The 24630-nt window shown below is 36.9% G+C and overlaps 1 protein-coding gene across 1 annotated transcript; it reads right to left on the bottom strand.

Annotated features, from left to right (window-relative positions):
* TCEA1 (transcription elongation factor A (SII), 1) lies at nt 1-24189 on the bottom strand. The gene is given in 11 exon segments (XM_009889185.1): nt 1-76; nt 78-140; nt 142-215; nt 1188-1334; nt 3067-3221; nt 4185-4241; nt 6706-6854; nt 7858-7945; nt 16144-16249; nt 21162-21224; nt 24157-24189. Coding segments are annotated over 11 exon segments (1011 nt in total).
* Nucleotides 24190-24630: the final 441 nt, after the last annotated feature.

A 24630-nucleotide genomic window follows, 5' to 3' on the forward strand; every position in this document is an offset into this window, starting at 1 on the left:
CTACTTTGCAGTATCAACACATAATATCATTAATGGGCTAAGAAGTAACCAAAACTCAACAGAAACTCACTTGTCATTTCCTGTAAACCAAAATTAAGCACAGAGCCTGGCTCTCTGCTATCAGACACAGAGAGCAGTCTTACCTTCCATCTGTTTCCACATTCATTACAGACAACAAACGTTGTCATGGGTTCATCAGCACTGCGGGTTTGAACCTTTGGCAAAGGCAAGAGCCAGAGCAGAAAAGGAAAATTATCATCTTCAACTTTTGTTAGTATGTGTTCAATGTAAAGGTTTAAAAATCAAATGTTAACGTTAAGGAAACATATTTGCATAAAAATACAAGCTAACTTTCTGTATCGATTGAAACTGGTTTTTTGTCTAGACTATAAAGCGATTATAAACTTATGTTTTGACAGATTTAGTAGCACCAAAATATCCATTTTGACACAGAAACTGTTCATATACTTCTAAGAAAAGATTCTGCCATAAAACTACATGTTCATTACAGCTTTACATATATTTACTGATGCAAAGGCTTAAAAGTCTCATGAGTCAAAAACAGCTTTCTACTTAAAGCATCTGATATACAATATTAAATTATAAATGCAGCTGATCCTATGATCAAAATTACATGCCCTGAAGTGCTGCTAAACAAACTAAAACCCTCCTTCTTGCACATATTTCCTAATTAAAATAGAAAAGAGTTGTAGCAACGTGTGTAAATCAGGGTCTGGTGTTAGTCAAATAGTAGATTATATATATAAATATATATGTATATATATTTTATAAGTATGTATGATTATTTTCTGCTATTTATTCCTTCTGTAAAGAAAAGTTTACACACACTAAAAACAGTAAATTAGCTCTCCTCCACATAAAACCATATTAATAAGATATAATAATAAGAATTCGTAAAAACTCAGCATTGAAAAGAAACTAATGTTTCAGGCTGTATAGACACTCAGCTTGGATTTACAAAAAATCTTTGGTGAATTGCTAAATTAATACAACAAACATTCTTTCTGTAAGTACACCTAAATAGATCCAATTATCTTCAAATATTTTGTAATTTGCTAGCATTTTGTTAAAAGTTCATTTTGTAATTAAAACTTTTTTCTCTGACAATCTTTATACAGGACTTAAGCTTTGAAAGAGGAAAACAAAGAGTATGAATGACCAGGTACCTGGGTGTATGTACAGTTCTTCTTTTTGCACTTGCCACATGTAAACAGATCAGTTTGGGTACCTCCTGTTTTAGCCATCTGGTGCTCTCTGATAGCTTCTTTGGTCAGATTTTTGCGCATTTCTTTCAGCTCATCACTTGCCATTTCCTGTTACGGACAAGGAGCAGATAGTTTACTATAGAGTTTTAGTTTTAAATAAGTCGTTACCACTGTGCGAGCCCATACCATTTTTTATTTAGAATCCATAAACAACAACTCAAATGAAAGGTGAAGTAATTCCACACATTTTTAATCTTATGAGACCTAAGTTGGGGTATTTCACAGCACAGAAGCTACAAAAAGTTAAAAAATTGGGGGGGGGGGCTATTTTTTTGTTTGGTTTTGTTGTTGTTGGGGTTTTTTGGGCTCTTCTTTTTTTTTTTTTTTTAACACAGCTACGGGCCCTCTGCCCAAAGTTACAATATTAAACACCTAGAAACATTTCTATGCAAATGCATTTCTGAAGTTCAGAAATGTAATCCAGAGACAAGGCAGAGGAGGACTTAAACATTCTCCAGAGAGGAGGAAAAAGCTCCTCTTCCTAATTTGGATCCTTGCATAATTATCTCACTGATCTATGGAAGATTATTATAGGAAAAATTTACACCATTTTGACTTCTTCCATATTTGTACTGAGAAATACAGTATAGCCACAATTTACCATATGTTACCAGAAGTCATATACACTTCGTTTCAGAACATTAACCAAAGAGCTCAGATTCACCAATTTTCTTTTTTCTTTAAAACAGCTCTACTGTACAAGGTCACCACAACGTACAGTAATCAGGTGTGCACGGCAAAAACAAGTTGTGACATTTTTCTTCAATAAAGTTTTACTCCACATCCCACGTAGATGTGGAATGCAAAACTTGTATCAATGCTGTTTCACTTTAGAAGTAATCTTAACACTAAGGTGGTTTTTAACCATTATAATTTTAATCCAAGACATTAATTAAAACAAAGAATGGGCACGGGACAACACAAAATGTTTGTGCATATGTAGGTACACACAGGTAGAACAAAAAACCTCAAAATACGCGCTGAAGATACAATCTACTTTTCTTTACACATTCCTTTATCAGTCTCTCTTTGCCCCGATCTGTACCTAAAGCTATAGAACATTAAAAAAAAAATAAAGAAAAAAAATGAAGAAACAGAACAGACCAAACCTTTCCTTTAGAATAAAGCTAAACATGATTTTCGTTACTTGATCATAAATTTAAATCCTTTGTCTCCAAGATACTCCTTTATACCTGATGAGGGGGCTGGGGGGGGAAGTGTGATGACTTTCCTTCAAAATCATTTGAAGTATTCTGCCAAATTTGTGATAAGCTTTAAATGAACACTGAAAATGCCAACAGGAGAGGGACTGATCTTTAAAACCACAGTGTTATACCTTGCATAGGAATATAACAGCAGAGGTTAGCATTTGAAAAACAAATGGCAAGACAGGCAAACGCTTACATATCCAGAAAGGTGAATGGGTAAGCAGCTTGGAGTCACTAGCCAGGTATATTTACATCCTCCTGAACTTAAAAAGCTGTCACTGATACATCATGTGGCTTTTCAAAAACGGCAGAACATACCGTGCTTCAGGAAATTTGCACACAACAGCTTACCTGCCTTTTGACTTAGAGACAAACTCACGTATTTAGGAACCATTAACAAAACCCACTTCCCTCTGCCCCAACACAGCCCTGTCTAATTCAGGCTGTGCAAGCCACAAACAAGCCATAGTCTTTCAGACGTGCACGCAACTTATGTCAATTATTCTTATGGCTAATACAGGCCAGGATGTAAGTCCAAGAGGGGAAAAAGTTCAAGACTATGCTTTACTTACCTCTGCTGTCATTTTGGCAAACTTGTCAGGAGGAATGTTCCCACATAACACATTTTTCCTTAGGTTAGGATTCTTTGCATCCTTGAGATTTGCTATCCTACTTCGTACCCTGTTTTTGTATTTCATATCAGTGTTTTTTAGTTCTTGAAAAATAGGTGCTTTGGATTTAAGGAACAAAACATTAACAAGTAAAACAGAGCACTATAAAGGATTCATTTTGGGGGGTAACTTTTCTAAAGCAATGTACTTCACTGTTGACCAAGTCCTTCCCCACACCCCAACGTCAACCAAGTTACTTTTCTGTTCAACACAGCAGACTTCACGTCCTTCTGAAGCCTAATCATAGTTTAGCACATGGTCAGTGAAACATCAATTTTTGGGTAGTAGGATCTCAACTGAAATTGTGAAAGGTCACCCATAAATTTATGTCCAGTTCTTTGACCTCATCCTGAGAATTAACTGATTTCTAAACCAAATATTGAAACACTGGAGCTCACTAACAGACTTTTAAAACAGGTTTGCAACAGAAACAGGAAATTCCTTAACAGAAATGGTGTCTGACTGTAATTACCAAAGGACATTAGCAAGTTAGAATCATGAAGCTTAGACTATTTCTATGCTTAAGAATACCCCAAGAAAAATAAAAACAACAAACAAACAAAAAAAAACAAAATAAAAAGAATCCTAGACATCTGCTATGCAACTATTCAAACATTGCCACCAGAACAACCCTTTTGAAAATTCCAAATTAATTTAGAAATAAACTTGTGGGAAAATATTAAAACTGTTAACACTAAAAGATTTTAAAATAATATAGAAGAGCCCAGCATTTTATGTCAGAATAAGATATAATATTGCTGCTGCAAGGAAAACATACTGAACCGAAAAAAACCCACACACACTCACCTACACACATTCCTACATGTTTTAAGGCAAATCATTTAGGTCATGCTGGCTTTTTAAACACTAAATTTCTGCACTCGTGTTGAACACAGTTTGCTATTTTTGTTTTAAATTGATTTTAAAAATATATAAAGATCAAGTTAATTACTTTTAACATTATCGATGCTTTTAAAAAAGTCTTGTTCTAGTGCACATAGACGTACAACAAAGGATATCTTCTTCAATCTGAGAACCCAGCTCTTCCTCATCAGCACCAATAGCAATGTAATCATCTGAGGAAAGCAAATATTAAAATATTAGCAACTGACAATCTCATCAGTGTTCTATATCCTGGACAGCCCATTCAAAACTCTGAAACTCAGCAAATTACGAAACAACTGCAATGAATTTTCCTTTTGTATAGAAGTTTCATTTACTGTATACTTATCCTTTCAAGACTTTGTTAACGTTACTTGGGAGAACAAAAAAAAGTGAAATGAAGAGCAACAGAAGTTTAAAAAAGCAGAACAACCGTAAATCTTTCACAAACCCCAAAATTCTGGCATCTAGTTGCAAACACAAGTAGTAACAAAACACTTTGATATACAGAAAAATTTTAAACATTCTAATAGGTTTGGCAAATACCCATCTCCAGAACATGTCTGTGCAAAGAACAGACTATTATTAAACGAAAACATTTTGTAGTGTTTCATCAATTCTTTCAGCACACACGATACAAGCATGAGCAATTAATGTTTTGCAAGCATGCAAGAGAAAGATCTCATTAGAAACATAGTAATTAAATAACAGAATCAATGTTATTAGATATTTTTTTTAATGCAAAGCAGAGGTGTGTCATAAAACATGTAAATTAGACGAAATTAACCACAGCAACCTTGAAGACAATACAACACCTATCTTAAGCTACCTTGAAAAGTCTTTATGAGTAAGGGTTTTGGTCAGAAACAGTAAACAATTATCTTGAGACATTTCAGGTCAAATTAGACACATTAGGTGTTTTCCTCCTTCTCATTTTAACATGGATATACTTCAATGAGTAATCCAAACAACATTTCTCCTTCAATCTCATGCACAAGGCCTTAAAACCAGAAAATAACTTTTTTTGAGACTGGCATTCAACCCATGGATGATCAGTTTATATGTGCTGTAGAAAGTAACAGAGCAAAAAAGAGTTCTTGGAAATCTAGCCAAAATTAAGACTACATAGAATTATGAATACTAAGACACTATATGCAAATTTCAGGTCACAAATTATTTTAGAAGTCTATGAACTTCATATCCAAAGGACCACAAATTCATGGCCTTCAGTCAGCTTTGCTTACTGTCTGTATCTGAATTTATGTGAATTAGAAGAAAGAATAAGAGTAAAGAGGGTAAAAATGGGTGATTCAGAAGTCTGCTTACACTGGGTCAGGTTACACAAAGCTAAGAACAGAGGAACAGGAGCTGGTTTGTATGTTCTGGCAGAAGAGAAGGAACCACAAGAAAAAATTCAGGTCATTCTGAGGAGTCCAACTTTTAGTTTGCTCCTTATCTAACATATTGTTCAATTTGTCAGTTTAAAGACACCCAAGTGCACGTGAGGGGGGGGGAAGAAAAAAACCAAACCACCCAAACAGTCAAAGAGTTTACAGATTCCTTCCAAGGTTAAATCAAAACAAAAAGGCAGGCTTCAAAATCCATAATCTGAAGGCCCACAGGAACTCTGCTGTAGAAAGGCAGGCATGTATATAGTGGCACTTTCAGTCAGAGATAAGGCAAAAAAATAGCAGCTTCCACAAAAAGATTCCATCAACAGGATGACCATGAGCCAGCAATGTGCCCTGGCGGCCAAGAAGGCGAATGGCATCCTGGGGTGCATCAAGAAGAGTGTGGCCAGCAGGTCGAGGGAGGTCATCCTCCTCCTCTACTCTGCCCTGGTGAGGCCGCGTCTGGAGTACTGCATCCAGTTCTGGGCTCCCCAGTTCAAGAAGGACAGGGAACTGCTGGAGAGGGTCCAGCAAAGGGCAACGAAGATGATTAGGGGATTGGAACATCTTTCATATGAAGAATATTGGGTCTCTCTAGTCTAGAGAAAAGAAGACTGAGGGGGGATCTTATTAATACTTACAAATACTTAAAGGGAGGATGCCAGGTGGATGGGAGCAGTCTTTTTTCAGTGGTGCCCAGTGATAGGACGAGGGGTAATGGGCATAAACTTGAACATAGGAAGTTCCATCTTAACATGAGGAGGAACTTCTTTACTTTGAGGGTAGTGGAGCACTGGCACAGGCTGCCCAGAGAGGTGGTGCAGTCTCCCACTCTGGAGACATTCAAAACCCGCCTGGACGCTGTCCTGTGTAACGTGCTGTAGGTGACCCTGCTCTGGCAGGGGGGTTGGACTAGATGATCTCCAGAGGTCCCTTCCAACCCTAACCATTCTGTGATTTAAACGAGGCACTAAGGAGACAATAACCTTCCTGAAAAGAAGTTCCACTGTAGGCAAGATATCAGATGAACAGAAGCCACAAAATGTCCCATATCATCATCAACAAAAATGTATTTCAATGCATTCCCATGCTGTCAAGGTTACTCATTACTGGCAACTTGGGTGAACTGGCCTGTGGGTATTTACACACAAACGGACATAAACAGGGCTTATTCTACCCTACAGGGCAGGAAAAATACAGAGTAGGAAGGACTGAAATAGAGAAGAAGGAAATAGTTAATCTTTAAAATATAGTCTAAAAAACTCACCTCCTGTTCTGAGAGCGGCAGAGAGCATTTCTCTACATTTCACTCGTACAGAATCCGAAGTGCTTGGAGCCCGGGGAAAAGAAGGGATGAAAGAATTTGAGGGAGCACTACCCTCCTCCTTCCTGCTGCTGGAATTGCTACTTGAACTGCTAAAATAAGGCAAAAAGAAAACTAATATTAATGGGTTTTGCCGCTCTTCATGTAACTTTGTTCCAGGGCAAAACACAGGTTTTCTCCTACATCCATTTGATGTTATTCCAAAAAAAAAAAAGAACACAAGCCAACTTTTCAAAGCTACTTACAGCTCTAGAGTCAATACAATTTTAGAACAGTCTTTAGACTATTCATCAGGGTATTTCACACAATAGAGACACAGCAGGTGTTTCATTCCATTATGTAGCATATAAGTTTTAATTCTCAGTTCTCTATATTAACACAAAATCTTTTCTTCCTCCCCATGGAACTTTACTATAAAAAATAGTGAAGATATATCACACAAACATTCAGTCTGCTTACTGTACTGAAGTGGTACCACGGTCACAAGCAAGCAATTAGTGTAGCTTTGCAAACTGTAAACCAAAAAAGTTTTCAGCTTGCATCAGGACAAATGGTTAGCGGTTAAATTTCAATTTGAAAATGGCTGCTGGAAAGATTCACTAAAACCAGAAACATACAAAAGAAATGGGTTTGCAGATACTATTTTGCAAATGTTTTTCAGCTGCTATGGCATCATTAACATGGGCTCATTTTTCTGATAACATGTATTTTATATTTACCAAAAAAAGTGCAGAATGAGATTGTTTATTAAACATAAAAGCTAACAGAAGTAGCATTCTAAACCTCTAATGTGTGCAATTACCACAAAGCTGTGACTGAAAGTTGTTTTACAGTTCTCAAAGCTCAGCGATAGTATTGAGTGAGGAAGGAGTATTTGACAGATGACACAGATGGAATAAGCAATAACTGATCTGGCCGTATCTTGACCTGCAGCTTTCATCTTTGTCAGCAGCAGGATTTACTTCCCTTGTGCAACTCTACGTATTTCAGAAAAGAATGTGGAAGCTGTCTCTAGTATCACAAAATTGGACCAAATAGTTTAATGCTAATTTATACTGAATGAGGTTATTTATACAGTTGTGAAGAATTAAGCACCTTTCTTCTCTTGCTTCAGGGCTGTTTTGTGAGGAAGATGCAGGCTCCTTTTTCTTTTCTTCAGAATCTTTATCAGTTGAAGGTCCATCTGGAAATACAAAACATAAGAAACTTTCTTTTACCCAGAAATAGTAACCAATTTAAACCAGTGGTAAAGTATCTTTGATGATTTCTCCTGCACCAGCTGGAAATGCGAGCAGCTCCCACTCACTGCTTTGACCTTCTCTTGCAGTACAGCCTTCCACTCCCCAACACCCTCCCCAACCCAGCAAATGGAAAATATGACAACACTTCAGATCCTTCAAGTCAAGTCCAGCATCTGCTTAAACTGACAGTGAAGACAGGATGAAATTGTAGGCTTTTATGATTTATTTTTGCCAGCTCTGCTGCATGAGGTAGACAATAACTTCTTAAACTACTGCATCGTCTCTGGAGTTTGTCTTCCATGCTTTAAATATAAGCTCCTACTAAATATATGTCATTCTTCTTAATTATACTGACAGGATTTCTACCAAAGGACTGAACCAAACAAACTGTAGTGTGAAAGCTACCATGGTTGCCAAAAAATATAAAGATCATTTTCATATGCTTTTGAAGGAGTTTTTCAGACACAAACATAGTGTTTTCTGCAATAGCTCTTAAATTATTTGCCTTAGTGTTTATAAATACGTGAATTTACCTTTCCCATTCAGGCCATGTTTAATGATGATTTTATGAAGATGAATGCCGTTATTGAAAAGGGCAATCACAACATTTAACTTTAGCCTGGCGAGAACACATACACCCTTCTATTGTAAAGAGGAATTCAGAGTAGCTAAATTGAGCTCGTGCCTTGATTTGCTCTCTAGAAAGGCGGACTCTCCAGTGCCTACAAAGAAAGCCTAGCAAGATTGGCATCAATCACCGACAGTTATATTTTGTGAATTCTTCCCCCTAAGCCCTCATGAAGCTGCTATTACACTTCAAAATCCATAAACATTTGTTGCAAACTTTAAAAAGAACTACAAACACATCAAGAATAGGAGGGAAATCTAATAAGGCTCAGTCTTTCCCACAAAGGTGTCCTGAACTAGGTATCCAAATCCTTGCTTAAGCATCTAAAAGTATCCTCATTTCCAAAAGAGCCCCATCCCCACATTTCTCAGGGGAACTCGGTGGTATGGAACGCATATTAACATACACATTCACATGACTACTCTCTCTGACAACAAATGATTACATGATACATAATTCTAAATATGCATGTAATCTCACCCTCATCGTTTTTTAAGTACATGATCATTTTTGTCAGAGGCTTTAAGACAAACTGATAGATCAAACAGGTATCTTGGGGTACAGATCAGGTTTTACATAGCAGCATAGCGGCCTTAGAGCTGAGCTCTGCTTCAGCCCATTTACCTCCATATTTTTTTCTGGCACACAAGCTGTCAAATTCAGAGCTGACATAGGTATCTCCTGCTTATTTTGCATCAAATACACCGCTATGGTATACCTGGGACCTAGTTTTAGTTTATCAAACACTTCCAGTTAGCCCGGCACTATTTCCAAACACAAATACAGGCTGAGTGGAGAACGGATTGAGAGCAGCCCTGAGGAGAAGGACTTGGGGCTGTTGGTTTACGAGAAGCTCAACATGAGCCCGCAATGTGCACTCACAGCCCACAAAGCCAATCGTATCCTGGGCTGCATCAAAGGAAGCGTGGCCAGCAGGTCGAGGGAGGGGATTCTGCCCCTCTATTCTGCTGTGGCAAGACTCCACCTGGAGTCCAGCTCTGGAGCCCCCAACATAAAAAAGACATGGACCTGTTGGACCGCACCCAGAAGAGGGCCACAAAGATGATCAGAGGGCTGGAGCACCGCTCCTATAAAGACAGGCTGAGAGAGTTGGGGGTTGTTCAGCCTGGAGAAGAGAAGGCTCCAGGGAGACCTTATAGCAGGTTATCAGTACCTAAAGGGGGTCTACAGGAAAGATGGAGAGGGACTCTTTATCAGGGAGTGTAGTGACAGGATATGGGGTAACAGTTTTAAACTGAGAGGGTAGATTTAGGTTAGATATTAGGAAGAAATTCTTTACTGTGAGGGTGGCAAGACACTGGCACAGGTTCCCCAGAGAAGTTGTGGATGCCCCATCCCTGGAGGTGTTCAAGGCCAGGCTGGATGGGGCTTTGAGCAACCTGGTCTAGTGGGAGGTGTCCCTGCCCATGGCAGGGGGGTTGGAACTAGATGATCTTTAGGGTCCCTTCCAACCCAAACCATTCTATGATTCACCAGAGAAGGCAGGCATCTGAAAACATCTGCCAATACGCCAATTGCTTCTTCCATTTATGGAGGGTAAGGTATACATGAGGCATGCGGATAACGCAAGACGTAAAAGCACAGCTTTTCATACACCTGCAGACCAGTCTATGCAAGCCTGTCTCAAACCACAGTCAAACTTCAGCAGCTGAGACAACTTGGACCATCTTCAGGCAAAAATGTCTTCAAAACTAAGATTTCTTTAATCACTTAGATTAGAATTTATAGACACTTTTGTTTAATCCAATTTCAGAAATCTGAAAATAAATTTAACAATATTCTCTCTTTGCTTGAAATATTCTCCTAAGTGTTTAAGCCATTCACTCTTATGGATCATAAATTGGAAAGCACTGAGGAGAGATCCAGTATCAAGCAGTCCTTACTCAAACTCACACATTAATAAGGATTTCTTATTTTATTAAAATACTGTATTGACAAAAGAACAGAACGCAATTAACAGCCTGCTGGACAGCATTTCAAATATCCTCTGGGGAAAGGAAAAAAAATTATCCTTGAGAAACTAGAAGTCCCTACTAATTAACTTATTTTACATTCAACAGCCAGACTCTAACGCAAAGGAAAAATAACGTCTAATGGGAACTACAAACAAGCACAAAAATTCTAACAAAGTACAACGGAAAAAAGGGCCCTTCTATGAAAGATATTTAAAAATTCCAATGCGCAAGTGATTCACATCAGGAAGTCTATAGAACATCATAAATATTTATACTGTATAAATTGCAAGTTGCTTTAAAGAGGCACAATTACTTTTTCAACTTTGGACAGCTATTAAAACTTGCCAAAATGATTTTTCAGAAACAAACTGAAATTGTCATCAATTTGAGGACTGAAAACTGTAACTTCAAATTTTAGCTATTGCAGCTTGAGAAGGTAATTAAAAAAAAATCTTTAAGCTTTTTTTTTTTTTTTAAATAAGATAAGCTAACTTATATTAATGCTTCTTTAAAATACAAAGACCAAGCTAGTAACATGAACTGACTATTAGCCTTTGGAATAAGACTATCAAATTCTGACTACTGCGTTGTAGTTTCTACCCGGGACTCAAAATGAATTTGAAAGATACTTCTACCTTTCCCAGTGAAATAATCTCTCCAGGGTAAAACATGACATGAGTGTTCTCTGTCACCAGAACAAATTTTTTAATCTAATAATATATAGTCAGAGATAACACAATTAATCTGAATGTTAGAAGCCATTAATAGCTTCCTCATAGATTCTTCTAATTATATTACACATGAACTCAAAACATTTTCTAGTAACATAAAAAAAAAGCCCAGAAAGTAAAAAGATGTAATGTTACTAATTTTTAAATTTAACTTTAAATTAAGAATTTCTTTAAACTAAGAATTTCTCAGAAATGTTAACAAAAGGTGGCCAGTTATTCCCTGGAAGCACATGAGAATTTAATTTAGTGGGTTACTTTACATTACTGATTCAGATTTCACCATCAAAACTTGGAAAATTTTCTGAGTATTCAGTTTGAATAAGTTAAAGGAAAGAGATATGAGAACGGGTAACAGATGTCATAGTCATTAATTTAACAACGACCCTCATATTTAGTAATTCTTCAGGCCGCATTTTCCAGACCCTGACCAAAATAATCTCGAGATGCACAAGCAGCTACGCTTGTCAGCAATTCCTCTGCAAGATGTAGTGAGACATGAAGGTAAGATCAGAGAAGCTTCTTCCTAGTACTAGCATAGAGAGGAATATTATCGAAAATCTATAATGAAACAATAGTATGAACTGTTCGCCATTTTAAAAGATTTTTTTTATCCCAAGTGACAAAAGAGCGTAACACTAACTACTTTGCTATACATGTTTTTTTCTCCTATTCAGTATGATGTCATTTGCATCATATGTTATTATCTCTCCATTGATACTCCTAACAAATTATATATCTACTAACTATACATGGAACAGTTCCAAATATACATTTGACAGGAGGTAATTTCCATAGCTCATACTTGATATGGAAATGAAATTACTGAAGTTATTTCTGCACTTGATTCTACTCAATATCTTATAAAGACATGTACTCTTCTTATCAATAGTAAACAATACTCTTAAACACTATTAAACTGCAATTTAGGAATTTGCTTTGTCAATTACAATTTTTTTGAGCAAAGCCAGTAGGTTACTAGATGTCCTTGAACAACTTTACCTCATGATAGCATTAACATACCTGTAAGAGAGTCCCAGACCGTACCAGCTTGTTCCAGTAGAATCAAACTCAGGTTCGAAATAATAAAGGATTGCATGAACAAAGTGATCTGAGTAAAACACTTCTGTGAAGTCTGGCTGATGTTATCTTCTCTTGACAACATTAAGCACTTAAACATTCTTTTAAAATAAAATTACTCAGGCATGCACCTTTTTTGAAATAGGCATTTCAAAATGCTCATGGCCCCATTTTCAGTTTTTATTACTGGATGATCACACTTGTACTTGATGTCAAGATTATTGTCCAATCATTCTGCATTTCCAGTTCAGTACACAAACTTACTGGAGTTAAGCTTACTTAGTTAGAGGTCTGGACATTCTTTTTTACTGTATACGCTTATTGAAGTTCAGTAAGTAATTATTTGCAATGGGGAATGTTACACTCCTTAAAGATTTTTTTTTGTTGTTTTTTAACATAAAGGAACACTCCTCATAACCTAAATGCATATGCACAGATTCTGCATACCATACTCTATATACTCAGCTACTTGGCAAAAAAAATCATTATTTGCAAATCTTGTGTTCTAACTGAACAGTATTTTATTCTGAGAGGAAAATTTGCTTCCTTATGTAAATTGTGACCAACTCAGCTGTGTGGTTTAACGTTCTTACAGCAACATCTAAGAGCGATCTTTCACTGTAGCTTCCACAGCGAGTCACTTCCAAGAAGGCCTGCAAGCCCTCTGCTGGGCAGCTTCAACACCCCACACCATCCCCCCCGAAAAAACACTGGTACCCTGGCATGGCTCTGGTAAAGCCACAAACATCTGGTGATGTTGTGACAACCTTACTTTTTTTTCTTCTCATGTTTCCCACGCATTCTTAAAACGTAAGTTCCGATAGCATTGAACTTAAACAGTACATGCAGCCTGAACAGTCAAAAATTCTTGCCTAAATTCAAAATGTCATTTATAAAAATAACTCACAAAGACTTCAGATCTCTGAGTATAATGCTTGGTACGATTAACAGCTGTCCGCTTCTGTTGCCATCTTTGATCCATACCATTTTACATGCACTATAAACAGCATAATCGAAACTGATTTCTCAAGCAGCTCAACATACGGTATTTCGTATTCTTCCGAGAAAGTCAAAACTAATGACAAAACAGAATAAGAGCACTTTGTAAGATTCCCACCCATACTTCACGCAGCCCAGATACCTTCTCTTCCACAGTTACAAGATTTTAAGTTCTTACGAATTACTGAGCAGTGAAACAAGAGGTGAAACATTTGCCCTACCATACTTTAATACAAGGTCCATGTGCAATGAAGGAGAATTTAACTACATAAGATTTGAATACAAGCAGTGCTGTATTTTCAGGAATAATTTGATTTTAGGTAAGTGCACAACTGCAACTATACTAGACCTGGCACAATAATGTACAAGCAATAATATCTGTCCTGTAACAAAAATTAGAGCGTGAACAAAGGTCATATACCCACTGCCTCAAGAAGAAAGTATTCAGTTCTGAATAATGTCAAATATTTGCTATTTACTTTCCAGTTCCTTACATGTTTGACTTCACCTGATGCAAGCAGCCTTAGGTAGAGCCTCCCAACTGTCTTAAAACAATTTGAATGTAGCAAGCCATCAAAAGGGGAAGGTCCATCTCACCACAGCTGTATGTTACTGCTGCAATCCCTGTGCAGGAAACAGCAACTGCAAACAGACTGGACCAAAAAAAATCTGACACAGTTGAAATTTAAAGCAGAAGAAAGGAACAGAACAATTAGTTTCCAACCGGTCAGTTCCCAGCTGTGGTTTCCTGGATAGCTACTTAAGCACTAGTTGTAGCACAGGAGGAAGCAAGGAGGCACCTGTGCAGAAGGGAAGCCAGGACCACCCTTTTCAGCAGCAGCCTACACTCAGATTGACCTGCTGTGACCATCAGGCACCAGCATCTTATTCCAGACTTCTACAGCATGAACACCCTCTGGTAGGAATACTCCCCACGTTTCACAATGTTTGAACACTTACAGATCAGTCAGCTACAAGTAACAATATATTTAGACAAGTCTGACTGACTTAAGACATTGTATTAAAAAAATGAGACAGAAGACTATTTTTACTGTCTCAACAAATAAAAAGCAATTTGTTTGCTCAAAGGACAGCGATAAGCAGGTCAGCTCCCCCTGCAAAAAAAAAAGCAGTCTCGGAGGGCACTCCCAAAACTTGGGAATTCTGTGGGAAAAGAGAGTATTTCCTCTACTTTGTTGCCTAAACTAAGTATCAAAAATGTGAACTTTAGAGGAAAAAAAAAAACAAAACACCAAACCCAAAACTTTTAAAGGGCCTTTTTTTTTTTTTTAAACTTAGATTAATAAATTGAGAGCTAGGTCAATCCAGCTGTTGCTTTTAGAAGTCTTCATAGTAACTCAAGTTAACATGCAAGCCCATTTCTTCACTTATGTATCTTACCAGTTTTATGCATCGGATAGAATACAGTTGGACTTCAAATTCTAAGTGGAAATTTAAACATAAGAAGTACATAATTTTCACTATTTACCAGTGAACTCTGATCAGAGCCTTTATAAAGTATGCATCTAATTTATTATAAAAGCCATTACCATGACTTAAAAAGTATTTGTCAGCATATCTAGTATCATCCAAATTTCATTACTAAAACTAACCTAATTAGTATTATCTAACTTTTTAAAGGTAGGTTAAAAATATACGTCTGCTGTAGAGGTTGTTGCTTCTTACTAGAATACAGAAGTTGAAAGCTATAACAAATTGTCCATTTCTACATAATATATACTGTCAGACAGACACAAAGTCATTTCTACAAGAGAGTAATAAGGTATCTGATAAAATACTTCATAATTGATAAAAATTAGGCTGACTTCAAATGGCAGGGGACTCTAACACCTTCCTGGTATTTAGCATATTTTTCTAGATAGAATGTCAAATATTTCAATAAGTAAAAAATAACGTAAACCGTTTTCTATTTCAAAATTTGAAGCTTCCTAAGTTGTAGTTTACCTAAAATTAGATACAAAGAAACAAAATAGAGTACAGCATACTCTATGTGCAAAAACACCTGGATGGTTTGAGACTTGAGCGTTTTCAAATGCATTAAAATTAAGTACTACAAAATACCCTTGAATAAAATCCTGCTAACAGAAAGGTTTCATTCACTGCATTCACTGCTTTAAGGGAAATTAAACAAAAAGTATTAACTCACTAATTAGTAAGTTGTTTAAAATTATGAAAGTTTTAGAAAGTGCAGATCTGTTTCTCACTACCTGTAAGTTCTAACAGATTTTTAACGTCAATTTTTTTTACTGTTTCTTTTTCTCTTCACAAATCACTTTATAACAAAACTTCAAAGCCTCCACACTCTCATATGAGATTCTGCACAAGTTCTTCAGAGTACCTGTTATATTTGACAAAGGAAATAGTCAAGAACAGGTTCGTTAGCGCTTAGTACTGCAGAACAGTCACTCCAGCTCAACAGCAGGCAAGGAGACTTCAGAAATGAGTCATGTCACAGAAGATGGCTTCCTACTGCTTGCCAGCCCCAATAAAAATACATTAACTTTTTCTCTGAATACACTTTCACAGTAATGCACTGATGATAGTCAAAGAGTAAAAACCAACCACATCAGTGCAGAAAGTTTCAATACTTACACAGGAGCACAAACACATCTAAAGTGAGGCAGTGTCAAGGATTTGCATCAAGACTGCATACAGTTAAAACATGCAAAGGGGGGTGGTGGGGGTGGTGGGATTTTCTGTCGCCATACCTAACAGTTTCTTCCAAGACTTGATAAGAGATTTTGCTAAAGATGTAACTTCTTCATCTGTGCTTTGCTTGCGTATCGCATTCACTGACATTCCAATTCTGGTAGACTGCAAAAGAAATAAAAATATACATGACAAAAGGCAACATATAGACAATTTAACAAGTAAACATATATAAAGTTGTGCTGTGACATAATTTTTTTAAGGTATTTTTTCCTTACTTTTGTGGGCTTTTTTTTTTTTTTTTAAGACTATCAGGATGAAATGCCACAAGCTTTTACAAAACTTACTTTAACAACATAGACATTTTAAAAAGAAATACAACAGTATACATCTGTCTCCGTCACAGAAGTTTCGGTAGGAGGGCAGAAGGATGGACAGGAGCGTTAACTGGAGTCAATCAGATTTTTGCTCCCAAACCTTTTCAAAAAGCTTTGCAGAATTACTTACCTAAACTAAGTACAACATTCAAAACATCTAACGTGAAAATCTTATATATATCTTAATGTTACATAAAATTTTTAGCAACGGTTCTAGCCTCAAAACCTTATTTTTCTGTGAAGCGATCACTGTATTTATGTTTTGGCATGATCAGAAGCTTGCCAACTGCTTCAATAACTTCATACTTTTAGAATTCCCGTTTAGTGGCTGTATAAGAAGCTGCAATTCTCAGTTGGGAGAGACCACGTTTCAGATTCTTAATAATTTTGGCAACACTGAGATTCTTTAAAATCTTAAGCACAAGAGGGTTCTGCTTTTACACAGAAACAGTAAGACTAGTCCACCTCTCAAAAGGCCAAGATAGTGACAAGCTTTAAACCTTTGGCACTACTGCCACCTATGGATCGAAGAGGACATTAATTTACAATCCACTCTTGGGACTCGGAAGATGAGGACAGAAATCTAGCTCAATAGCAACAAAAGTTTCATTTTAGAAGACTTCTCCGACTACTGTGTTAATCTAACAAGTAGAACATTTCCACACTTTTTAGTTTTACGACAGGAGATGAGTGTTTAAAAATACAAGTACTTTATTATAATTTCATATTTTGATTGACGACTAAATTTTTTAAAGTGCTTTTAAGATGCTCAGTTTTGTTGCATTTACTATTTACAGGACTCAGTAAATACAATTCATTCTACTTACTTTTGCAGTAGGTCATCATAAATTTCTTTCTCCTTTAAAAGAAAATTTAAATCTTTGTGGCTCGCTAAAAATGTAAATGATTTGTCCCTGTAAATTACTCCTTACAACCCACACAACACTTTTTGGGGCACCATGGTTATGCCAAATGATGGGAAATCTACTGAAATATTCCATAGCTATTTCAGCAAAGGAAACCCATCAAATAGCCTCAGGTCTGAGCACCAACTCTAAACACGTATTTTGGATTAAAGAAAACAGATGGTTACTCACCTGTAACTAAAGTGTTTCAAGATGAACTCTGCTCACTCAGACTAACAGTAACAGCCAACTCTCTTGACATGTTAAACACATACTCTGGACATTATATTCAGACAATAAAGAATAACAAGTGCTTGGAAATCCATAAAATACTGACCGTACCTGAATGAGAAAAATGTATCTACAAAAAAAAAATAATCCTCCACGGATAACTGGGTACAACCATGGCCAACTCTCATCAGCAAAGACACCAACTTACAGGCTTATTTAGGTAAGTAAAGCTCAAAAACTCGGGTAAAACTCAAAATTAACTGGATAAATTAATTTCTTCCTCTGATCACACAAAAGAAACAGATCATAGTAACTATCTAAACTGCTGGCTTTCTTAAGGCAGGACATGAATGCAGGTCTCTTTTTTGCTTTTACAGAGCACCTGATCTGGCCTTGCCTGAAGAGAGGGAAAGGAACAACCTACTGATTTATTAGCCTGCAAACTGACACAGGTAATCACAAGATCAGTGTTATATTCTCAAAATATGCTTTAATGATGAACTGTCAGCCTTTGAAATTTCCTCAGTCTTCCAGCCTAAGGAGCTCTTTTTGTGAGACCCACTTCAAGTGGAAAACATTGGTATTTTTGCCTAGCCCAGTGTAAGCCGTGGAAGTGCTGTATCTCTGTGCCAGTTTGTAAGTGTGGAGGTATATGAAAACCTTCCCCAGCCTGTCCAAAATGCATTCTTAATGGATCATTCCTCCCCACTTCAAATTCTAGAGCCCTTTTCATCTGCTTTGTGAGAGTAAAGGGGCTCAGAGACAGCGTAAGACAGCTGTTTTCACCCCTGAAGCTTTCAAGCTGTAGGCCAAGCAGCCTTCAGTCGGTGTGAGCAACAGTTAGCGTGAGTAACCTATGACTGAACCCAAAACAAAGCATACGGTGGCAGCTACTCTTCTCTAAGCCAGACCCGATGAGACAACGTAAGGAACGTAGCTGTGGAAGAAAAGAAACCACTGAAGCAAGCAGAGGTGTTACCAACTTTAAATTGTAAGTGAGTACAAGGACAGAGAACTGGTGAGCACCCAGACCAAAGCAGAGCCAAATTAAGCCCTGAAGAACAACCGCCTCCACGTTCCCAGGTCTCCCCAGCTCACCAGTGAACTGGCAAGAAGTCATTAACAAGGACTGTCCATCACAGCCGAGTTCTGCATACGTGCGCATAACTACCAGTAAAACCTGTTTTTTAAAATAAAGACCGTCTGTCTCCCTCACTGTTCAGCTGCGCCCTACCCACTATTAGCACCAGTGACACGATGCCTTTAATACTGTGCGGCTGCTAAACAGATTTGCAATTCTGACCACCGGATCAGTCACGTGTGAGGAAGGCTACTGGCTCCCTGCCTAGCTGAGCAAGGATCAGCTTGCTTACATAAACCTCGTTAGATATGACACAGTCATACTATTGTCTGTAACCACTTCGGCTTTCCCTGACAAATACCAGGCGAGAAAGACACAAGACAAGCACAAGTCCAGACTACTGATGTGTACCTTCCTATTCCACATACCTGTAAATTGTTCAGCGGACCTCGCCAGCTCAGACTGAAGCAACAGTCGTGTTACAGGAAAAATCGTCACTTCTCTTACTACACAGGAATAACGAAACTATCATATCAGCTAGCAGTGCTTTTCTCAGTGCAGCCAGCTTTCAAAACTGCTTAAAAATGGATGTGGAAGTACGCTTTTCACTTGTGTTCTGCTTTTCATTTGCTCAAATACATTCAATAGATATCTCCATCTACATAGACGAAGTCAGTGCTCCCACTTTCTCATGATCATCACCCTTCTTGACATCAGCACACTAATGATCCACTACCAGAGCAATACATATGATCACTTTGCACTTCAACTGTTACTCTGAGTCCTCCGTTGCTTAAGCAAATCTGGGAGACTAACACAGAAAAGGTACAGCAGACTTTGCATATCTATAAAACTCTCAACAGAAATAATGTAATGAGTTTAAACATGTTGCTAAATGCAATCTTACACAGCAAAACTGTTTTGAATACAGCTGTGGGCGCTTAAGAAAGATTTCTTAACTAAGCTACAGTCAACCTACTGTGCAAGAGTACGCTAAAATACCTGATCCCTTTAAACCTACTGTAACACAGAGAAATCGTGGTTACAAACTTATATGGTGCCCACCCCAACACAGATTAAAAACAGTCTTTTACTGCAAATATTATTTCACTCTAAAGCCAGGTACCTACCATATGGATGGGCATAAATAAGCTGCTTTCAAGTGGGTTAGAACTGTCCAGAATTAATATGCAACCCTATATAAATTAAGTCAGGGTCACACAAGTACCCTAAAAGGCAGACAGTTGAACTTGTTTGTACTTAGTAAGATTAAGAATCCACCTCTGTTCATAGCAGTTCTAAGGTTTTCATTGCAACTGAAAAAAAAGAGTATTTTCTACTTGTACATTCTTCAGATCCTCACGGTTCTGCGTAAAGCTTCTCCTTCTAGCCTCATTCTTCACCCCAAGCAGAACAGGTTTGCACAGCAGCATTTACAGAATTTCCAGAGCACTTGCAGAGAGATTTTTCATTCCAAAGGCAAAAAAAACACTATTACACAAATGCTTTGTATTAAGACCTGCACAAAGGAACTCAAAAGAATCAGGTTAACAGAGGGGTTTTCTGAGTTTTGTTGTTGTTTTGTGTGGGGTTTAAGGGTTTTGGGTTTTTTTTTCAGTGGAGTTTTGTGTTTGTTTTTTTTTTAAAGGAGGTTGCACATAGGGGAGAAGGTTGCAGCATCATATCAGCCATGCTCATTCATGCATGAAGATGACACTTCTAAATTTCTACCTTCTGTTACAAACAGTATTAGTAATATGGTACTAAGTACATTCTGTAGATATATAGGATGCATACGTCAAGAATGGCATTGCTACTGACACATAAGATTTGAACATTATAGCTAATTCTGTATCTGTGACTATTAATTGTCACTTAGAAAAAAGCTACTTTTCAGTCTCTTCCAATTTAAATGGATACCACAGCAAATCAGGTCTTACATTTATCTCTGCCACTTGAAAATTTTCACAGAGATAGGAAATATCTAGTTACTTTGGAACAACTGTTGATTGATTAATTACATGACAAACTCTGAAACTGACATGCAAATAAAGTTCACTGAGTTACTTTGTGAGAGAATATATAAATAACATATAAAATACTATGTTAGAGGTATCAGCTGTAATTGGATTCATTCTCCTTCAGAAGGAAGGAAGCACATCACGTCCGTGTTAGTAAAAACGGAAGATTATATATAAGGTAAGTTTATTAGCAGCTCTTCCCCTTTGTCCATGACAAAATTCACTATTTTCAAATTAAACAGAAAGATAAGCTTTAAGAGCTCGCTACTGGAAGAAAACACTTAAGCTAAGTGCCCTAAATCAGGGTGAAAGACTAGTTACCCTATAACAACACTGATTCTTCCAAGGAATTTCTACATAGGAACCTACTTTGATAATGCAACCTTCTTCCAAATTTGCTGGCTTTACATTCACCATTATGGAGTTAATATTTGCAACATAACAACAATAAGAAAATCATACCTGTAACAACTCAAGGGTCATGGGAATATTCTTAAGCTCCTTCAATAAATCAAGAGCTCCAGCCTGCAAAAAAAGAAAGAAAAAAAGAAAAAAAAATAGTACCAATCAGGTACTTTAAATATAATACCAACAATATACTGTTATCTGCCTTCAAGATCCCAGACTGGATTCAAACTATCAGTTCCCAATTTATCCACAGAACAACTCTAAGATAAGGAATGTTCTGCTCCACAAACTCTAAGCACTAACAGGCCTTAACTCAGAAATCAAAGTATTCACTCAAGGACTACAGAAGTTTTATCCCATATAATTCAAATGCAGGTTAAGGCATTCTGTCAATTACTACTTAACCAACACACATCCTCAAGAAAACAGCCTCAAGGGTACTTCACTTAACAGCATCAGAACAAGCCAGCCTACAGCAATTTTCAGTTCAGAACAACCTCACCTGTTTTAGCACAAGAACTTGGAGTTGAGAAGCTCTGCATAGTCCATCAATAATGTGCATATACATAAATACATGCACATATAACTATTATATATAAAACATACATAACCAACATTCTTAACTGTATTCGTATTTGTCTGGCAAAGCCAGAAAAGTTTACTGGTTTAAAAACTGTGATTAGTTTACACTATTTTAGTAGACACAGCTATAGAAAAAGACAACTTTGTGAGTGTGTCTACCAACAAACGCCCAAATAAAAAAAGCTGAACAAGACTTGCTTTCAAGTCTTATTTTCAACTATTATGTTTAAATATTAATTCAATGAAATATATAGATTAGTGCAGACAATGCTCTTCAGCCTATACCAGGCTTGTCAAGCATCAACATGTTCCAAACTAGAAGCCAGAGCCCATCCTAATGTGCTGTAATATCTGAGCTAATGCACTTCTTTATTATTCAGCTGCCGTGGGTTTTTCTTTTAAAGAAAAAATATAATATAATGTGCATATATACACACGCACATATAACTATATATATAAAACGTATATAACTAACATTCTTAACTATTTGCAGCTGTGCGGTAAAGCCAAAAAGTTTACTGGTTTAAAAACTGTGATCAGACACCTGATAAGACCCTACGGAAAGGTCTAAACTAATACTGTGTAGGCAGCAACTTTCTAGATAGAGGAGTTAATTTCAGAGATTGTACTGCTAGGCATTAATAAACTCTATACACAGCTACTCTGACTAACAATTCATTCCTTGGCAATGTCGGCCTTACTTTAAAGAAAAAAAAGTTTTCATAAATGTGAGCTCCATAATTTACTTCAACCTCTACATGCCTGATGATTTACTACCTCTACTTAAGCAAAGCTCTGCACCATTCACTTCCGACTGTGCACATGAGTTGCCAGACTACAGCAACCTCCTAAAGGTTCAGAGGTTTTGCTGTTAATCAAGCACATATGGTTCTGAACCTGTGAGCTACAAACAGCAAGAAGGCAACAGCCTTCGCATACAGGAGGTCGCTCTACTCGGGCTAAGCACGTTACCTTCCCGCCCTTTAAAGTTCATGACATTTGGAAACAAACCCAACAAATTTTCCATCCTGCAGATCTTTGGAATTTGATTCCTCTTTCCTTACCTCTCTCTCAGCTCATCATACTTTGTTTACTTCAAGATGCATTTTGCTCATCTTTATTTTTAAATTCTCCCTAATCGACTTCTAATAGGACACCTGTTGCAACGAAACTCTTGTCATCTCCTGCTGCATCTGCAGGTCTTACAATTTAACCACTAAAGATAGCACATGAAATAACCAAGAGGCTGAGAAAGATGAAAGTGGAACTTGTGTGTCACATCTAAACAGGTACAGCTTTGGACCCATTCAAATGTCTGCTGCAACCTCTGTTTTCTAAATGCATCTGACAACAAAGAAGCCTTGCCCCGCTATGTCCCAACTTACACAAACCCAATTCATTTATAAAACAGAAGTTTTACTATTTTGCCATCATAGCAAATATTCTATTCATGATATACAAAACTTCTCCAATTTTAACCATAGAATTTTAGCAGCCATGATGGAAGACTAAGAAATGTCATACTGTTTTCAGGTACTAAATGGAGTTAGCGTACTAAACCATTTCTTTCTCTAAATGGCCATAAGCATGGCTTCCTCTGGGCTAACACAGATCCAAGTAAAGCAAGTTAACTGTCTTCACTACTACAAAGCAAAATCAAATTCAAGAAAATGTTCTTAGGCAAAACAAAACGAATGACAAAAGTCAATGTGCCATTTTCAAAAATAATATCCAGTAACACTTACCTCCAAACCAGTTAACTTATTAGCAAACTGTACAGGGTATGCGATTTCAAAATAAACACTGGTTATCATAGTCTGTGATTTCAGCATAACAATGATACCGTAATGAAAAGTAGGAATTATAGCACACTCTTCACCTCCTCTTAGAAATACAGTCTAATCAAAATTTCTTTGCCTCTGCAAAACCTTTTTCCAATTGTAGGTGTCAAAACAACTTTATTATTCCCAGTTTAAACATTTTCTAAAACTAGTAACTTGATATATAGAAGTTTAACAAACCATGCAACAAGTTAAAAAACTCAGGTACTCTCTACACAGAAGATGTTATCTACATTTCATGCTGTTTTCCGTACCAAATTACCAAAATTCCTAATGCACTAATGCTTTCTAAGCCTTCACTCTAATCAATTTTTTTACGTGTACCAAGAATTAGCTGCTTTAAAATTAAAATTCAATTGAATTGAGTTTAACTCACAGCAACTAAGCAGTTTTTCATAACCACCTTTCTTAGCATAATGTCAAATGCTCTCTTTTCGCCAAAACCAGAGTGGAAGTCGCACAGTAAAACTTGTAATTCCTATTTTTCTAATGTAAGACTTCTCTGTTTAAAAAAACCCATCCATTAAGAACATCAGTATAAATCTTCTTTTAAAGGCATTTCTGTAACTTTATAGAAAATGAAAGGCAATGCCCCATTCCACTAGGCTGGCTGGCTTCCAGTTTACCTTGTTATTTGAAATAACAGAAGTCAGCTTCATACAGATTTAGTAGATTACTCCTCTCAGTTGATCAGATCATAACACCAGAATGATGTTCTATATATCGCTATGCTTCAGGCAATAGAAAATGGAGTACGTTTCTGAAGACAGCAGAACTATCCAGTTACAATTCTGTTCTACTTAAGGGAACAAACATTTAGTAACATGGACAATTTTACATTTTCTTCTTTAAACTTACTCAGCAGTTCTTGATTTTTTTAATCCATGGGTGCAACCCTATTTTTCATACCTATTCATTACAGCAGCTTAATGAAAGAAAAGTGTACTTATGTACAATAAAAGCTACAAGGCACTACACATGTTTTAATCCAATCACAGTTATTCTGAAGGTGGAGTAATACCTACTTCAGACATGCAACCAGTATTTGAAGTAACAGCAGAAATATGTATCTCACAGTGTATGAAATACAACATTGCATT

Source organism: Charadrius vociferus, unplaced genomic scaffold, assembly GCF_000708025.1.
Source record: "Charadrius vociferus isolate BGI_N301 unplaced genomic scaffold, ASM70802v2 scaffold347, whole genome shotgun sequence".
In the NCBI taxonomy this organism is placed as follows: domain Eukaryota; kingdom Metazoa; phylum Chordata; class Aves; order Charadriiformes; family Charadriidae; genus Charadrius; species Charadrius vociferus.